At 36.0% G+C, this 19,535-nt stretch overlaps 1 protein-coding gene across 4 annotated transcripts in view; it reads right to left on the bottom strand.

Annotated features, from left to right (window-relative positions):
* MIPOL1 (mirror-image polydactyly 1) overlaps nt 1-19,535 on the bottom strand; it is a 187,311-nt gene that overhangs the window by 104,580 nt on the left and 63,196 nt on the right. For all 4 annotated transcript variants that reach the window (XM_069017836.1, XM_069017839.1, XM_069017837.1 and 1 more), the window contains 3 exons: nt 17,436-17,565; nt 13,375-13,408; nt 12,945-13,115 (listed from right to left, as the gene is read on the bottom strand). In XM_069017836.1, coding sequence (XP_068873937.1) covers nt 12,945-13,115; nt 13,375-13,408; nt 17,436-17,565 — 335 coding nt within the window. The remainder of the gene's footprint in view (nt 1-12,944; nt 13,116-13,374; nt 13,409-17,435; nt 17,566-19,535) is intronic.

The following is a 19,535-nucleotide window of genomic DNA, read 5'->3' as shown; positions in this document are numbered from 1 at the left end:
AATAAAATTACACAACACCCAAGAGGTTTTGGAATAAATTTGCCATTAATACAGAACATGCATTAGTATACTACTTACATGAAAACTAAGACCTAAATACCCTGCTGATTACCTGAAATAATTTCAACAGTGGTTAAGTACTACACAGTACTGCAAGAAAGGTCCCCAAGAAGCAAATCAAAGCATCTGAATATTAAAATATTATTCTGATCTTATTTTATTTATGGTCTTATTATGCATTTTCCAAATCAATGCAACTCCCACAAAATATGTGCTCCTAATGAAAGGAAGGAACACAAATTTCGGAAACCCATAAACTATATCTTTTAGTAACTTTAAAAAAAAAACCCAAAATTCTCCTCCTTCATTGCTGAAAGGAGGAAACATAAATCTTCCCTCTCCAAGTTCTTTAGTTTCTCCCTCCTTCAAATGCAGCATCTTTCTTCCTTTCTTTTGCACAGCAGAATGTACACATAAATGTACACTCTAATTCTCAGTTCTCATCTTGGCTGTGTAAGGTTCACTCCACTACACTACTTCATTTTTGTCTACATTTTTACTTCACTTTTCTTCCCCACATATATTCTCTTTATTACATGATTCTTCTCAATAACTCTTCTCTAATCATACTCATAATTAATTATAACTTTTCGTAAACACTGACTAATCAATTTTTCCAACACTCAAATCAAGTTAGTAAGTAGTACTTTCTAGGTTTGTGGGATGACAAATTAGCACAGAAAGTTTAAGAATCTTAATCAACTAACAAGACCATATCAGAACTGGGATTACTACACCCCAAACCTTTGCTTTATTGACTTGACCAAATGACATGGAGCTGTTGCTTCGTATGGCCACGTTTTGCTGGCTCCTCAGAAGAGTAGTCAGCTCCATTACAACCAGATGGCCTGTGGCCAAGAGACAGCTTGTCAAACATCTGACAACACACCATGACAGAAAGCTGACAATTGCTCTTGTTTAAAGCCTTTCCCTCACCCCCACTTAATAATCTGCAGCATTGGTACTTAAACAATATGTATAGCAGAATAGAGGTAGTGAAAATGTGAAAGCTGTATGAAAAGGAGAAATTTTAGAAACAGCCTAATCTTCCAACTAGATTTAGAAATTAGGAATGTGATCTGCAGATATAAGCAAGGCACTCAGCTGCTGACAGAGATTATGTTTTTAGAAAGTACAACCTTGTTTAATTGAATGTAACCAATATTAGTTGACAAGAAAACAAAATTTGGTAAGCAATCTGTCATTCTAATGAGCTGGTTTTCAAATAATCTTCAATGGATTTTTGTAAAATCCATATGCAAACAAGGCTATTGCCGAAACGTTAAGTTGGCATTTACTGCACAAAAGGACAGGAATACTTCTGGTCCATCTTTAAATATCATCACCTTTTTCAAGAAAAGAGAATCACAGATCACTGTATAGATGGCAGAGGTTTAAAATCTTTTTATTCTGATATTGTAAACATGGTATTGCAGGTGTACCTTGTAGTACATACTGCCCATTTGTCCTGATAAATTTTGTACCCTCAGTTGAGCCATTGGTTGCCTAAGTGGCAGCTCTTGAATATTTTCTGGTGTATAATATGTCCATACAAAATTTGTTTAACATGTAATAAAAGCTACTTTAAACTAGAGATTATTACAAACTAAAACACCAGCTAGGTAGGTGAAAGCACAAACCTCTCCAGATACACCAGGGACAATAGACACCTTTTGAATAAATGATCTGAACCTGTAGTATTGGCTCTTTTTCCATGGATTTTTAGGAAACTTCAATCCTGAAGGATCTGAAAGCAATATTAATATCAGTGTTTTAACTGTCTAAGCATAAGGGTAAAAATGAAGCAACTAATTACAATCTTCAGATGTTATTGTGGAAACAGTTTCTGTCTCATATATATCTCATATCTCATATCAATATAGAGAAAGTAACAGCAAATATAGCTAGGTAACAGCAAATACAGCTAGGTAACAGCAAATAGATAAAATTATATTTCAGACACCTTTTCCAATTTGTGGAATGAAAAAGTGGAATGAAAGTAATTTTAAAAAATCAAGAAATTAATCAGTGTTGCACAAACTTTAAATAAATCATACATAGAATACAAAAGTATCCCACAAAGAAAGATTCAAGAAAGTAAACCAAAGATCTGCAAAACTAGAACAAACCCATACATTTAGAAATTATGTATTGCTCAGCTTTGGTAACAGAGAGAAATGCCTGAATGTATGATTTTGGTACATGAATAAGACTTTGCAAATATTAAACAGAGGTTCAATCTGAAGATTTTATCTCTGTAAGAAAATTTAGCTTTAGCTTCATTGAGGTGTTTTACAGACATGGATGTAACACCCAAATAGATGCACCCTTCTTAAGTGGGCTGATCCTGCAGCTTTGAATAACAGGCACCTAAAAGCTTTTAGATATGTTACTGAAAAGCAGAAATGCTTAAACCTAAAATCAGCTGCCTTTGACATGTGTAATTACCAACACTGCTCTCATCCTGGCAATTCCATTCTTCATGGAATAGGACACCCTAAGGGGGAAAAAAGTTAAGAAAAACACAAAGATAGAAGAATGTTATGACAACTTCTGAAAGCAAAGTGATAGGCCTGCCTGCCAAAACAAACAAAATGGGTAAAATGCATGACTACTGCTGAGAAGTGTCTGAATACCATAGAAGACACTGTACATGACATAAGGAGAACATGTAAGGAGAGACACAGCTGCTGGCTGGCCCTACAGTAGAGGGCCAACTGACGTGACTATTTAGCATAAGGTACTAACAATAATTTTGCTGTGTCTTCCTGGAGGCTGGCACTGGCTCTCCTTTTCACAGTGACTCTTTCAAGACTTGTTTTTCAGGCTAAGATTCAATTTAAGTCCTAACATTTTGATTGTGAACGGGACCCCACGCAATAAGGCTGAGAAAATGCTTGTAGATTAAGAAAGAAAAACTTTGTCTTAAAGATGAAGGAATTAAAGTCACAGAGAAGCCTAGTGTTCACTCTCCTACTGAACACAACACAGTGGAGCACTTTCAGTAAAAAGAGAGTGGAAGCTATTGTTTCCTAACATTGCTGGGATCTGTAATACCATCTCTGAAATAAGAAATTTCTCATAATGATAATAACAAGACTTGAAAGAAATCTTACTTGTTGATGAAAAGTCATCTCAAGAGACAACTAGGAGCAAAGTGTTCATAGCCATTATTTGATAGAGAGCTTTACTCTGTTTTTTGGGGTTTCTCTAATCTTTGGTACTACTTTTGCAGAAAGCAGAGAAGGATGTTACAGCTAACTAAGAAATAAGCAACTCAGCATAACTGAAAGATGACCAATAACTGTTGCACAACTTTGGTTAATATACTTAGATTTACATGTTTATAGCTAGTAATTAATTAAGTAATGTTAAAATTCCTCTCTCTCAAATTCTGTTATTAACAATATAAAGCATACATTCATAAGTCTTACTGCATCAGTATTTTACACCAACTAAATACTGTGCAGTTAGCCACTTCTATTCTGTATTTCTGATAACAACTCCAGACTGAAAAAAATTGTCATACTTGTATGATTTAATACTGTTCTTCATCTGCAACTTGTCTTTTGTTATAGCTACAAGTATTATACTTTTTACATAGTCACAGCTTCTTAAGAGCCTTTAAGTATTTCTATGTATTTAAATAGTGTAATTTAAAAAAGTATTTTCAATACAAAAGTAAACTATAAAGAAGAATGATATTTTGTGCTGTATATTCAAGAATAAATCAAAAACATAGCTGAAAAGAATGACAACAAAGCATTAACATCAGCAAGCCTAAAAAAGTTCTCTGACAACAGCATCTTACAATCACATGCAGACTATATGCAATAGGAAAGGCTGTCCTTCATTTGCAATAGAGGGTAATGGAAGCTAAATTTTTCTTGTTCTCAAGCAACTCAGCTTGAAAAATAATTAACAGTGAATAAACAGAACATGGAAAAGAGGCTAAATCCTAGATACTCACAATCTGAAGCACGAAACAGTAAAGCCATACAACAAACAAATGTAGGCATACTTGGTGAACCAGACAAAGATAAGTTAATGCTACTGTGAAATCTCCCTTTCATAAAGAGAATATTGATAGATTTTCTTGTCCCTTTTTTTGTCAGGAGCACTACATACTTTAAACCAGAATATTTCATCAAGCCTAAGGACTTGGAAAAATTGATTAACAGCTTCAAAAAAAGCTTAACAAAAAAAAAAGTCACAATATTCAGACCAAAGCAAGAGGGAAAATTTTCATTTTGGTAATTACCTGATCATTTAAAAACAGTTAAAAATCTAGAAAGAAATGGAACTAACAAAAACATTTTTAAGTCCCACATTCCAGTCACAATCATTTAAAATTCTGTTGAAAATGAATAATCAGCTTATCATCATCATAGTAATTTTTCCTTACATCCTCTGTTATTGCTAGACCTTAGCTTCCTTACTCATCTCCTCTCTTTACAGCTTAGCACACATGCTGAATCACAAGGATGACTGTGGAGGGTATTGCAATGCTGGAAGAGAGTCAATATTTCACCTCAGGGACTCTGGAAATAAAAATAAATTAAGTCAACAAAAAGTAGCTCTATTCATTCTTCTTAGCTCCATGTCCCACAATACTCTTAGTCAATTACTGATGTTGTAGAAGTGGCATGATCAGCAATATAGTTTGCCTGCTATTCTTGACGATATCTCCACTGCACAATTAAATCCAAACTTTACGTTCTGTGTAGCATTTTATTTGCAATTTATGGTACTAGTTTGAAACCTATTTCTCCTTGAAGGAACCAAATTCATTTATATCTTGACGACAGGACAAAAACAGTCACCAGAAAAGTCTGCATATAAAATAGTCTAATAATTTTCAAACGAAAAAGTCTGAATACAAACATATTAGAACACTTTCTCCAAGAATATTGATAGCTTTTACTTCCTTATTTATTTAAATAAATCTTATTTTCTTTCTTAAAATCATCTCATTTTTATCTTTAATTTCAGGTAATACCCAATTTGCATGCTACTTTGCACTTTCTCTCCTTATTATGCTTTGTTCTGCACCATGGAGTGCTACCTGAGAAAACAAATCGGATTTCTTTTTTGATTTAATCAAACTCAAAGATGCACTCCAGGAATGCACCTACTGCATTCTGACACAAATGGTATTCCATCCATAGGACTTGACTATAACTAGCCTGACAAAAAAACCCCAGACAAACAAAACACCCCAAACCAAACCAAAGAAATGCCCCTCTCCCCATTCTGGAAAGGGGTTAATGTGGATGTCAGATGCTGAGAACTACTTCATACTCCAGATCCACCACTATTTGTTCACACTACTTGCTAATACAGGCAAAATAAAACACAAAATTGCAACCTATGAACATTGAAGGACCGAGTGAGGAAAAGCAAGTGAACATGCAGGCCAGGCATATTAGCCTTTTCAGACTCCAGATTAATGATAAAAATGAAACAAAAAAAAAATCTTCTTTGTTCACTATAAAAAGAATTCTTATGCAGACTCATCTACATATCCAAAATAACAAAGTAATTTTGCATAGTTTCCTTAGAAAGTTGACTAAGGAAACCAGCTTTTCATACAAAGCACACAACTTCTTTTTTTTTTTTCCAGTTTTTAAGAAAATCCAACATTTTATCCAACAAGTAATGAAAGCGAAACTGGATTCAACACTCAGCACCTAACTTGAAGCTGTAAAGTGTTAAGTACCATGGAAAACTTACTTAAGGTACCTCTACAAGAGTTTTGGTACCTATAAACCTTACTGCATGCACAGTAATACTCTTCAGAGGCAATACTGTTTGAATTCTGCTTTTAATCACATTGGAAGTTGCCTCTATGGGTTGCTGCTACTGAAACAGGAGATCAATAAGCATACAAAATACATTTTTCCTCTCTTTCGTCCTAGGGTTTTGACATTAAATATTTAAATTAATTCCAGAAATTGGCTTGAAAGTCTAAGCTGTGTGAATATAAAGCTTAGCACCATGATAGATGAGTCAAACAGCAATTAATGGAACAAGCTTGCATGCAAATTTATTACCATTTTCAAAGGGGTGAGTAGCTTCTAGATACTGAAGAGAGGATGAATGTTCAACTGGAAATTCATTGAAGTTTACAATTAAAGATATCAAGCTTGATCATGCCCTCAAATACTATGCAGACAAGTATTTTCTGAATTCTGCACTACACTCTGTTTGCAGAGGAACAACAGGTGATTTAACAATGCAAACAATGATGTGTCTCTGGGCATCATTCAGTCAAAACCTTATAGCAGCAAAAAGAAGAAATGCAGTATCAATTAAAATTTTGCTTCTAAAGCTCAAAAAAAAAAAAAGCATAGCCTGTCTCTTCAAGGAAACACTGCATTAACATTTACATATTTACTCACACCTACCATTCATGGAGTAAATACAAAAGTTCAGTATAAGAGCTCCGAAGGGTAATTTCCTTCAGATCCTTCTCTCCCTCCACTAATGACCTACCATCTGACCGGCACTTCAAGCTGCATGAAGTATTAACTCGAAAAATACAAGACTTAATGCAACCAAAGCCTCACTAAAGTCTAAACTCAGGAATAAACTGCAAAATACTTGCTTTCAGTAGTGAAATTCCAACTCCGGTGAAACCAAGGAGTTTCATGCTCTGTTAACAGATACCTGCCTACAGAGAATTCACAGCCTCTGCTACATCACTGTGAGAGACAAACTGACACTACAAATGTGGATTTGTAGTGTCCCTAAACCTTCTCTTACTATCCTGTTTGAACATCTCACCACTCCTCAGATTTCCTAATGCTTTGAAAACTGTGAATCACATACCCTTATCAAATTAAACAGAATACTATGGCAAAAGATTAAACAGGTGTTATGTTTTGGGGGAACATTCTACAAAAATCAGAAAACTCAATGTAAGAAACCAAGAGGAATCTGTTTGGCCAGTTTCCTCTCTATTTAAGTCTCCAGTGGACTAAAGCTCCTACTTCAGAAGAAAAAAAATACCTCATGGTCTTCTAAATGCAGCCAAATATTTAACTGAATATTCTCCTGGAAAATATTCATGCTAAAGCCAGAACAAATATATCCAAGGTAGAGAGTCAGAGCACACCTAATCATCTTAGAAAGTAAAGAATTATTATATATTTTCAAACTGGATTTGTTTTTAGAAAAAGTAAGTAGCCAAGTAGTGAAGAACCTGCCCTTTTCTGAGATGCAAAAGATTCCTGATGCTCTTCAGCATCATTCACAATAATTTTACTCCACGTGTCCCAAATACAGCAACCATGGGCTCAGTTTGGCACTTGGTGAGATTCACTTTTTCTTCTGAGAAGGAGCAAAGAAAACATGGATTTGATCATGTTCAATATAACATGGACTTCCTAAAACATGGATTTAGTCAAACATTCAAAGGATTATCTTTATTTAGGTACAGAGGAAATGAAATGTGTCATTTTAAAGCACTGTTGCAGTGCAATGCAATTAAACAGACTAACACTGCTAATCACAACCACTGCTCGTATAACTTGGCTTTTTGTGATCTCCCTTCAGGATCCCTTTTACTCAGTCTTGCCTCCAAAGAAGAGACATCTGTGAGCTTTGCCTGAGGCCACTAGGTAATCCGAATAAAATCCACTCAGTGACTCCCAATAAAACTGACGACTATTTCATCAGCCCCTCTTTCTTTACTCCCTGCACTCACTGTGCAATTTTTAATGTTAAATCTCAAATTATTTTTCTTTTTTAATCTACTCTATATCTTACTGCATATATCTATTGCTTTCTCTCAGGACTTGGACTAAATTCACAGGGCAAAAGGGGTATCCTGCAGACAGGCGTCCTGTCCTCTCTCTGTTTAACCATCCTGCTGGCAAGGAATTTCCCCATGCCCATTCATCAGCTACCTCTCAGAGAAAAGGATGCAAATGAGAACAACAGCAACTTGCTGTTGCCTTCCCAAAGTGAGTGAATGAGCACGGTTTTTGGATCCTCAAAGTACAATAAACATCCCCCTTACTTTCACTTTCCTCCTGAAATAAGCCCATGACCAAAATCATCAGTACCCAATGGCAGCTGCCTGGTTCATAAACAACTGTGAATACAGCATCCTACCTCTTCTTTTCCTGCTCCCAAATAGCAGTGGCAAAGGGAAAAGTAGAGTAAGCACCTTGACAGAGCAGGTAGGAGGATACCATCAGATGTGCTCCTGCCAGCATCAAGTGATTAGCATCAAGTGTCAAGAAGTGCCAAAGGGTACCAAAACACAGTATAAAACCAAACTGCTAAGTAAAAGTACAAAAAAATAACATCCCAAACTATGTTTTGGCATGCAAAGGGATCACCTCTGTCCCAAGAGTCATGAGGCATTGTAACCTGTCACCTGAGTATTCCCCAACTAAGAGTCCAAGATCTGTAAATATTTGTTTTCATTTACATTTCTTGTTTTTACATTTCATACACCTCTTGGGTTTACTACCTCGGTAAGACCTGTTCACTCATGTGTGCTGAGAATGCCTTAATGCTCTGTGAATCACAGGTAACACAGAGCTCTACACACTGCTTGGTGTAAAAGGAGGAAAATTGCTTTAGCAGAACAAAAACAAAAAAAAAGCTAGCAAGAAGCTGACTAGCTGTAAGTACAGATATCTATCAGTTATTACTCATTAGCGAAACTGATAATGATGGGAAGTCAAGCATAGTGCATCTCATCATTGTTTTCAGTGACAATAAAGTGCTGCCTGCTGCCAAACAGCGCCCCAAAATAGAGAAGGATTCTTTCACTTGCTTCAGATGAGCAACTGGGTGCCTGCCAATTTTTTACATGAACAGTCATAAGCATGTTCCTGCACAGCAGGATGTGGTCAAACTATTCAAAGCTGTAAAACCAGGTTTGCCTGCCAGTTATGTTATTGCTTCAAGTCAGTGTACAAGAGATGATACTTTGCCAGCCATGAAACCACTGCTATTCCTTAACAGCAAATTATATATCTTTAATATTTAAAACTCTGTATAGAACTGACCTGTTACCAATTTTAAAACTCCCACATTTACAGAATTAGTTAGGACTGGAAACATATCAAACACACAATCTCCTAATCTCTTAACGAGCTTTAAGAAATCACTTCCTTCAAGCTGTACCAATTGAAAAGTCCCCTTTCTTGTCTAAACCAGAAGAAAAGTAATTGTAATGTCTTAGTCAAGTCTTCAGCTGCCAACCCTGTAATGATATTAACATTCCTGTCCATAAGGTGTGATGTGGCTAATAGGTGGCTGAGACATTGTACTGTATTGCCTCCTGCTGGAAACCACTTCTTTAGAGTATTTGATGAAGATCACACAATGTGACTATGCCATATGGAATCTCTACTAAATGCCTGCCACTAACTGGATTACTCAAGCAAGAAAGATTTCTGAAGAAAGGGAAAACTGTATTATGATCAACTGAACAAATAAGTTTTTTCCTTGAATGGGTTAAGACAAAACTGAATGTTACAGATAAGAAAATGATGTTTTATTTCTTTCAGAGGATCAGTCATAAAACACACCAAAGATCCTCAGTATCACACAATATCTGTTCACTAACAAACATGTCTTAGCAAATACAACCAAACTGTTGAGTTTGTTTTTTTCAAGGGGGTTGATACAGGAGATGGATGTCAATGTTTAGCCACGCTTTAGTTGTTTGTTTATTATTCACTTGAAAATACATACTAAAAGTAGTATCAAATATTTGAGTTTATACCATTCCATTTGTTTTCACAGATACAAAAAGTAGTTTGCATATTTGCTCAGCAATCTAGCGAAAGATCTAAGATTACATACACTTGCACAGCTCAATACAGTGATAGAAGTGCCTCAATCTGCTTCCTAGTAAGAAGCAATGTTCACATTGGAAACCTCAAAAAATACGCAGAGGTTCTTGGGTGTTACAGCTAGAAAAAACATTTTCATGGCCTTTCCAAGACATGGACAGTGCTCTTCATTTTTTTAAGACTAAAAAAATTATTCAAGTAAATTTCAAATAGAAGAATCACAACTAGCTAATCATCGAGTATGCTCAACTGCAGTCCAGTTAAATGCAGCTCAGTAGTAGCTACTCAGTAGCTACCAGAAAAAGCATTATAAAACTGAATTTAAAAGACTAGTTGGAAGTAATCTGTATTTACCTGGTCATAGGAAATGCACAGTTTATAGAATGTCCATTCTCTAGAAATGTAACATATTCCTCACTTGAAATCAAAACAATGTGTTTGAGCTGTGAAGGTTTTCACATTATTGTTTCTTACTCGGAAAAATCAGAAATCCTGTAAGTTAACCCCCAAAAGCTAGACACTACTTATGTTCGCTGTGCTCAATTGTCAAATGCTGGGCTCTTGCGAAGAAAATCACAGTGAAAAGTACCAGATGCAGCTTCATCAGTCAGCCCAAATGCTTGCTACTGCATAGGTAGCTCTCCATCACATGGAACCAGCTATGGTGGTCACTCAAATGACATTGCTGTCTCCAGCACCACATAACAGCAACCACGAACAGAACAACACGGTGCGTCATTAAACATTCAACTTCCATTGCCCAGTGACCTCTGAACTTTACAAATGCGTTTTCCAGAGGATAGCCACAGCCTGCTAATGGTTTACTCTATTTCTCCTTCTCAACCTGCTCTCAATTCCCCCTTTTGTATTTGATGTCACTTCCACAAAAAGAGAAAGATTTTAACTTGCAGATGTTACGAATGCCTGAGGCAACCCCAGATCTAACTTCCAATAATTTGCATTTGTTATGCTAAGCATATACATCCCCTGAATTATATCTAGTCCCTTAGTGGTCTAATGCAGAATCCCTCTCCTATTGTTCTTGCTGTTAGCACTGTAATAACTACTGCTATTGCAATGTTAACAAAAGACTACTAATAATTCAAGTATGGTACAAATTCCCAAGGAATCATCAAGTGAGAAACACAGGTTGAAAAGGTAGCTGCAATTCCAAGGACCTATTTTCTAGATTCAACAGTAACAGCTGTAAAAGCATCACGTATTTGAAAACACATGATGAATAGTTCTATTAATAATAATTAATTTAAAACAACGGTGGTATAAATTGCTAGCATTATTACAATACTACAGCTTAAAGTCAAATATTTAAATTTTCATTTGGTGAGGATTTATAGATTATCAATTTATTTCTTCATCCGCAGTGTCTACTTAACATTACCTGTGAGTTTTGCTGACATGCCTAAAATGTCACCTAAAGTGGCTTTGCTAGTGGTGACACTTGAGCCATTACTATCTAAAACAATTATCTTATTAATTTTCAAGCTGATTACTTGGAAAATATTACTCCTTAAACAGTCAGCTTAAAATAAATTAAATCAAAATGTGTATTAAAATGCCTGACAATGATATTCTTCTGACACTCATAGTTTTATGGTCCAAGTATGCCTGAAAGTCCACTTCAACAAAGAATCAAAAACTGAAAAAATGAAAATAAAAATATCAAGAGATTCTTCTCTTTTGCTGAAAGCTTTCCTCTTACAAGCTGCTCACTTTTCAAATGCCCTGTGCAAAGAAGAAAGAACATAAACTTTTGGAAGGGTTATTGGATGTTTCCCAGTAGCTGTGCTGGGAATATAAAAGGAAAAAAGTAGACTGAGAAAGTAAAATACCACCATTAATACATTAAAATTTTTTGCAATACATACTTGACAGACACACAAAATATTTTAAGCACCAGGCAGATGGAGCTTTCAAGGTTAAAGTAGTAAAGAATGCACAGACAATGACTGAAAAAAAGTGTGAAAATTACAGTGTGTGTAGAGGAGGCACTTTTATCAGAAAACTTCTCAGTAGAACATAAATTCAATTAACATTATTGGTATCATTAAAGACCACAACCTGACTTTAAATCTAGTAGAAATTAGCTAGATGTGGGCCAACTTTGGTTACTTACATTAAAAACCAAAATTTTCAATATTGGAAGAGTCAGATGAAGTTTCTTGCCTGGCATAAATCCATAAGGAACTTCATCTAGCCTAAGATCTTTTCTCAGGAGATACACTCCCTACTTGGATTGTTCCTCCCTACAACTTATTCCTATTGAGTTAAAATTCTGTTTAAAAAATGGTGGGTAAAAAACCAAACTCAAGCCAAAAAAAACAACAGAAAAACTCTTCCATGAGATGAGAAAAGCAAAGATTCTTCTTTCATTTTCTTCACTCTTTATGGTGAAGAGAATGAAGACAATTACTGTTCTGTTAAAATAGGAAATTGCAGGCAATGAGTTATCTGAGTAGAAAAAAGAACCCAGATTCTTTCAAGTCCCATCGTAGATGGGTAAGACTTTGAGAGTGAAGGACCACATGCTGATTTTTATCTCCTGAATGCAAAGCAACAAAGGGAGGAATTGCTTGCATTGTTGCATGTGGTGCTGTTGCCTTCCTTTAATGTATATTTTTGCTACTTATAACCCTTTATAAATCCTTCAGTCCCAGTTAACCGTCATCCAATGCATTTTACCAATACAGCATACTGCAAAACTAAGCCCTTAACAGATTTTTAGATTGGTAAACTCACTGAAAAGTGTTTTGTTTTAGAAAGAAGACAGATAGTAAAGAAGAGCAAACAATACAAACATAACTTTTCTCATGAAAAACAGTGATGCCATTTTAATGGGCACTACTACCATGAAAAAAAAGTTGATCACTAATCAGACATTTACTACAGGGGCTCTCCTCTGAGATTCTCAACAGAGAAAAGTAAATGAAATAATTTTCTTCCCCAAAAGTAAAACAAAAAACCCCAAAACCCCCCCAAAAGCCAAAAAAGAAAAAAAAGAAAAAAAGAAATTTGCTACTGAGTGATTATATACTTGTACAGACTTACTTGAGATAAAGCAGCATCCCGTTGTTCTATTACTGCATTCATTTCCTCAGCTATTATTTTCTTTTTACGTTCTTTGGTCCTGTGTATTCGGTTCAGAATTATAGCTCCATTCTTCAGTATATCTATCCCTGTGTCTGCATTGTTTATTCTGTTCAGTAATTCCTGTAATGTCTACCAACAGCATTATATGTTAGTCAGACATGAAGTTTTAATATATTTTATTTAATATAGGGTTTTAATTAATAGGCACATGTGAATTGTAAATTGACTGAGTGAAGTTATTGAATTTTCATATTGCAGCAAAGATGTACATTATTAGTGTGTCAATTCTTCTTTTTCCCACATCTTAGTTCTTGAAACCCACTCAATTGAACTTAAGCCTCTAAGATATAAGACTGACATCAAGAAATCTCCTCAGAGAATGGCTTACCATGTCATTTTCTTCAGGGTTAATATTTTCTAGCCTAGAAAAAAGGGACACAGAAAGCCTGATCAGTAGCATTTCCTTAGTGCAGCAAAATGAGTTCGCTTTTTAAATCTTTAGAACCTCAAGTAATTTCATTCTACTAGTCTTTAGAGTCAACCATGACACTGAACATATTAAAGTGCCACCTGCTCGACTCCATCTTTCAATAATGCTCCATATCTTCAGCACTGACTTCAGACTGTTAAGTTATTAATGTTTACTGCTATATATGACTACAAGGATCAATTGTTCATATGTGCTTAGATGAAAAAAGTTCCCCAGTGATAGAAATGACTGATGCTTTTATTTTATTTATTTCTGGGCTTACAACTTTTACCTGATGTATTTTTTTTGTTTTTACTGTACCCCAAATGAAACAGAACATGACTTTAGTTGATAGGGTTTTTTTTCGTTTTTAAGTAATTATTTTCCCACCTCTTTCATCCAAAATGAGGGAAAAATCCCAAAGCAGTTGAAGTTACTTTAAAAATATTTTGATTTTATATCTTGCATAAAATAGGAAGCTAAGCCAATTCTCTGCAAGGCCCTTATTTAATTCCGGAACAAACCTGCCTGCACTTTCCTCCCTTTCTATTTCAACAGAACATATATTGACCTGTCAAATACAAAGATGATACGAGGAATTTAGTCATACAGCATTGAACACTGGCTGTGCAAAAGCAGTAAGTGATAGCACAAAAATCTAATAAATGGGATAGTACACATTTTATTTTACCTAAGGTTAGTTAAATGGACAGGGATCTCTTTTCTGGAAAAATGAACATATTAAAGTTACCTTACCACTCCATTGCTACTTACTTAATGGTGACTTCTACTAAAAGTAGCCTATGATATTTTAAGACAGATACCGCACCATTAAACATCTCCTAAACAGCCACACTCCTAAACAGTGCTGTGACAGCTGCTGCTCCAAAGCCATTATTTTAGCTAGCAAACATCATAGAACACTTGACAGTACGCTACCACATTTTCCATTAGTTTTAGCAGATAACAGTACATAAGGCATATTAAATCAACCAGTATAGAAATAAACTTTTTAAATGAAAAAGAAGTATTTCAGAATACACTCTCAGTGTGTAACAGCTGGTATATTTATATGGCATTCACAAACAATAACCACTCCAACATATTCAGTCAGAACCAGAACTAAACAAAATAAAGTAAAAGCTAACCTTCGCTGGGTTTGACTTGTATTCATAAAGTAACACAAATAATAAAATAACAAACATAATAATATTAATTATTATATTATTATAATTAATTATCAGAACTGGAACCTTCTAGAGTTCCTGCTTTAGGCTTTTACATTGTTCTAAGTGCCCCTTTATGTGGGACTCAAAAATGGATCTCCAGCTAGTTTGTATTCACAATGAAAAGAATGGTATTTGTCAAAGTAAATTGGCAGGACTGACCCAGCTTCTCCAGAGGACCTCTACACTGCTAAAAGTGCGGGTCAACAAAATCACCCAGCCAACCAACAGGCTGGGTAAGCAAGACACCTTAGGGAGAAATGGGAGTGGGAAAAAGAACATGAACTTCTGCCATAAGCATACCTTCAGCATATTACTGCCACAAAGGATCTGTCTACAGGCATACAGACACCTCCTTAGGCAACAGTATTTTTTAAAAAGTAGCATCCAGAACTGTGTATTTGCCCTGCTAAGTCTCCCTGTGCTGTGCATAGACAATGAATGAAAAACTCATGATTTTAAACAGCAGTAACCAAGGATTCCTCCTCCCCCATTTCTAAACACATTCTGATAACATAACCCCTAGGGCCAACAGGGCTGAAAGAATTTTGGTTGTTACAGTTAAATAATGACAATAGAACTGCTCCAACTGCTAATTTAAAGAAAGCATTAAAGCATTTGATAAAGGTTGGCAGGCTGTTCAGTATTGCCCTCTTGTAAAGTACTCTGATTGGAATAAGTCCAAAGCAGATGGAAAGAGTGACCTCTGCTCTAAAACTTGATGAGTGTGGCACAAATAGGCAATGTTCTTTATAAAAACCCCAAACCTCGATGTGCTCCACATCTGAGACAGAGAACTTGACCTTTTGAACAACCACCATAAGGAAGGAAGAAAATATCAAGGGTGGTGGTTAGAAAAGAAAGTTGGTGTTCTCCACAGGGAAATCTCCTATGCCAGTTCTGAGACTGTGAATGGCATCAGGGTATCAGACCTCCATATAAAGCATTGGAAAGAACACCCAAGTGGATGACAGCCAACACAATTGCTCTTCTCTAAATGATAGCAAAAAAGTGTAATACCTTGGCTCCAAACTATCAGTCAAGGGAGTTACTGACTCTCCTGGGAACAAGTACTATTTCGGCATTCCCAGTGTATCCAGTGCTTTCTGCAATTACATGTTTTTGAGGAAGGTACTACACATGTTCTCTGAGAAACGGAGTTTCTTCTCTTTTCTCATATTTCTGCTTAGAACTAAGTCAGTTTTCCAGAACATGAGTGAAGCAGACAGAAGTGGTTGAAGGGAAAACAAGTGAACGTGTTCTGAGGGATTCATGCATTTCAAGAACCGCCACCCATATGTCTATGGATTCCACTGCAGAAAAAGCAGCAATATGCCAGAACCCCAAAAGTCATTAACTAGGTTTGTTGACCATAATAATTAATTTTCTGCAGTACTTGAGTGCTTTAAGATCAAAGATCTTGAGTTTATGCTAACTATTTATATAAAGGATCATGTGATATTTAGAGCCATACAAAACTTTCTTTACTCTCGGAACATAGAAGATTGGAAGACTGGCAGAAGAAATTGGAGACTCAAGTAAGGCTCACAGTTATGATGCCTCTTATGGGAATTTAAAGTACATCTACAACTTTCTCAGAGATTGCTGTTTAAGGCAAGATTTCAGATGCATATGCACATATAATGGGCTCCATAGAGATATTTAATAAATCATGCACTAATTCTTGTGGGTATGCAATCTCCTAATCTTGCTGCTGAGTCATACTTGTGACAAATAGTGAGGCTGTGACAAACTCTAGTAATCTGTAAATTCTACAAAGTAATGGTGGACATACTATGTGCAGATTATTGAAATTAATTTAGGTAATATTTTCTGACCCTAACTATAAAAAAACCCCAAAAGAAGATGACTGGTTTTCTGCCCTAAAGAGAAGTGTTCTTAGTAGAATCAATTATTTAAAACATAATTGCCTGCCATTTAGTTAACTAAAAACTGCACCTATTCAGTCTCCTCCCATGAAAAGCTTGTTTGCTTTGTATTTCTCCTGGGAGAAAAGTAAGAGAAATTTCTCAGGCACTCTAGTCTTTATGGAACTACCCTTTGGGAGACTAACAAAGATGATAAACCAAAATGATCACAACTCAGATGGACAAGGATTGTATGGAGAGGCAAATTGTAGCTTCAAAGCTGCCTATATCCCAAAGGGAGAAAGAAACCACTCTTGATAATTTTCTCCTGACTTAGTTCTGTTTAACATAAGACTGCCTGTTTCTGTTGGTATACATAAAAATCTATGAACTATTAATTGTACCCTTATTACCTTACAAATGGCTCCTACACTAAAGATAAGAAAAAAACCCCATGTATTTTTACTATGTCACCCATATCATTAGTAGAAATTTTGCTGAAAGAAATGTCTAGTAGGCTTAAAGGCTTGATTGATTTCCTATATGTTGCAACTTTTGACTGACATTCTGGTACTCTGTGTCAAAAGATCCCTATAAAATGTCACATTCATCTTATTTGTCCCTCAATAAATCAATACCAAAGCTTTTGATTATATTTTTAATTTTTGTGATCAAAATTATTCACCTTCTCTCAGTCTCCAGAGAAAAATATGGTTTTACAGGATGGCTAACAAATTAACCAATAACACAGTAAGACTAGCCGTAGTCTATTTTATTGCACAGATAATAATGTGCTAAGTTTTCCTATAACCACTGTTGAGCAGTTTATGACTGTCACAGACTGACACAACAGCCTTTTTACATGGGGCAGGAGATGTATACTTACTCTTTCAGAGACTCTTCTAAACGCTGGACTCGTAGAAATGCTTCATCTCTCTCTTCATTGGCTAACCTAAGCCTTGCCATGACAGCCTCATCACGTTCCCGTTGAGCAGAATAAACTTCTTCCACCAGGGCTGCAAAAGTGTGTTCAACAAATAAGTTTGATGAGGAAAAGCACTATTAGATGCACTTACATTGGCCTTTGCCACCACATCCTAAAATCAACACTTCTCCAATGACCTTGGATTATTCTGCGTAAGGTCTATATTACTTCTTAAACACAACACTAAATTGCTGTTAATTGCTAAAATCAAGACTTTAAGGTATTAAATAAAGCCACGTGTTTTCAAATTCACCCCTATAAAATCTAACAGGAAGAAAGTGATTTGCTGGGCACTCTGAATACTTGCTTAACAGCAAAGTAATTCTTAAAGCTCAGAATCATGTAAGACAGTAGCAAGTTTCTTCTAGGACACAGAGTTAAAAGTAATCATGCATTAAAACTCCTACTGCTTCCTATCAAGGTAGCACAGTGATATTAAAAATTCTAATATTTTTATAGTCTGTCTCTGGTATCACAAGAGTGGCACAGCTGGCATCTCTCCTTCTCTGCCAAGCCTTTACTTTATTGTGTAATATACTGTTATATTATCTGTTACAGCATACATGGACCTTGGAGCATTAGGTACCAATAAACTAAGATTTACTGTCTATCCTTGGGAGCAAACTAACACCTTCAAGTCATTCCTCATCCTGAGCTTACATTTTCTCCCTGCCTCTCCCCTGTCAATATGTCTAACACCATTTCTGGCACACTGCCAGAATCCTTACTTCGGCCCTGCCTCCACTAAAATCTTTATTCATACTTTCATCATTTCCCTCTGCAATACTGCAAATCTCTCCTCACAGTCATCATAAAACCATGAATTCAAAATGTCTAGGGACTTTCAGGATGCTGTAAGACCGCTGTCACTCCAAGACAGAAGACTATATCCTCTCTCACTGGCACCTCAAAAAACTCAATTCAGATCTGTAGGTTCCTGAATTCTCCTTGTCCTTTCTAGTTTGTCAAACTGGGGTACAGCCACAGTCTCCTAACATCACACTACAGTCTTTTTCTAATTTTGGTATTTATTTCTCAAGAACTTTCTGTATTAAGCCATTGTTGATGGGTTTCCTTACTCCCTTCTGAACCACTGCTTAAGTCATTCAGATGTCAAAGGTTTCTCCCTCTTTACTTCCTCCCTTTTACTAAAAGCTTAGAGCTTTTATCCTTCCATTCTTACCTAAATTGACACCAACTTTTTTGCCTTTATTTGTTATTTTACTCTTATTTCACCTCTGTACATTATTGCACAACAACTTCATAGTGAAATATATAATGAAACATTATATTGTTCTTCACAGAATGAAACAATAGAAACACAGCAGCACACTTTTGTAGCAGCTATATTGCTGGCACAAAATACATTTTATCAGTACCAAGAAAAAAGGAATCCTCTTGCCCTCAAGCTGGGGAGAAGACTGTCACTGAGGAGTAAGGAAGCATTTTTTGCAGGGCTAGCAAAAGGTTGCAGGCTAACAGCAGATTACACAAAATCAGATAGGGAAAGGCTAAATGTAATTTCTGAAAGTGCAGTCCCTCCCCTTACCAAAAGTCTGCAGAGGAGCTACAAGCCTAGTCATCAGGCCAGAGCTGTAACAAATTGTGTCCCAACAACAACAACCACAAAAATTCAGCATCAGAAGCACAGATTTTGAAATGTATGCCAAAATTAACAAACAATGATTAAATTCTCTCTTCTCCAGAAGAATAGTGTCTATTTTTCCCTTAAAGATCTATTTCCCCTGCTTGCAACAAGAAAGTCTGCTTGATAGGGAGTCAAAAAACTAGGACAGGAGTAAGGCAGCTGTTACACTGGATTTGCACTGGCTGGTATCCAGCAATAAGTTTGCAGCACTTGCAGAGAATGCATCTGATATCTGCAAGGTAGGTGGCTCAGCAAGAAAAAGAAAAAACCCTATGAGATAACCTAGGCTGCGCATTTCAGCGCACCAGACTTCCACCTGGATTGCTGAGATCTGTGATGGCAGGGAAACCAGT

Source organism: Aphelocoma coerulescens, chromosome 5 (genome assembly GCF_041296385.1).
Source record: "Aphelocoma coerulescens isolate FSJ_1873_10779 chromosome 5, UR_Acoe_1.0, whole genome shotgun sequence".
NCBI classification, from domain to species: domain Eukaryota; kingdom Metazoa; phylum Chordata; class Aves; order Passeriformes; family Corvidae; genus Aphelocoma; species Aphelocoma coerulescens.
The sequence above is the reverse complement of the archived record's forward strand: the minus strand, read 5'-3'. Positions and strand labels throughout refer to the sequence as shown.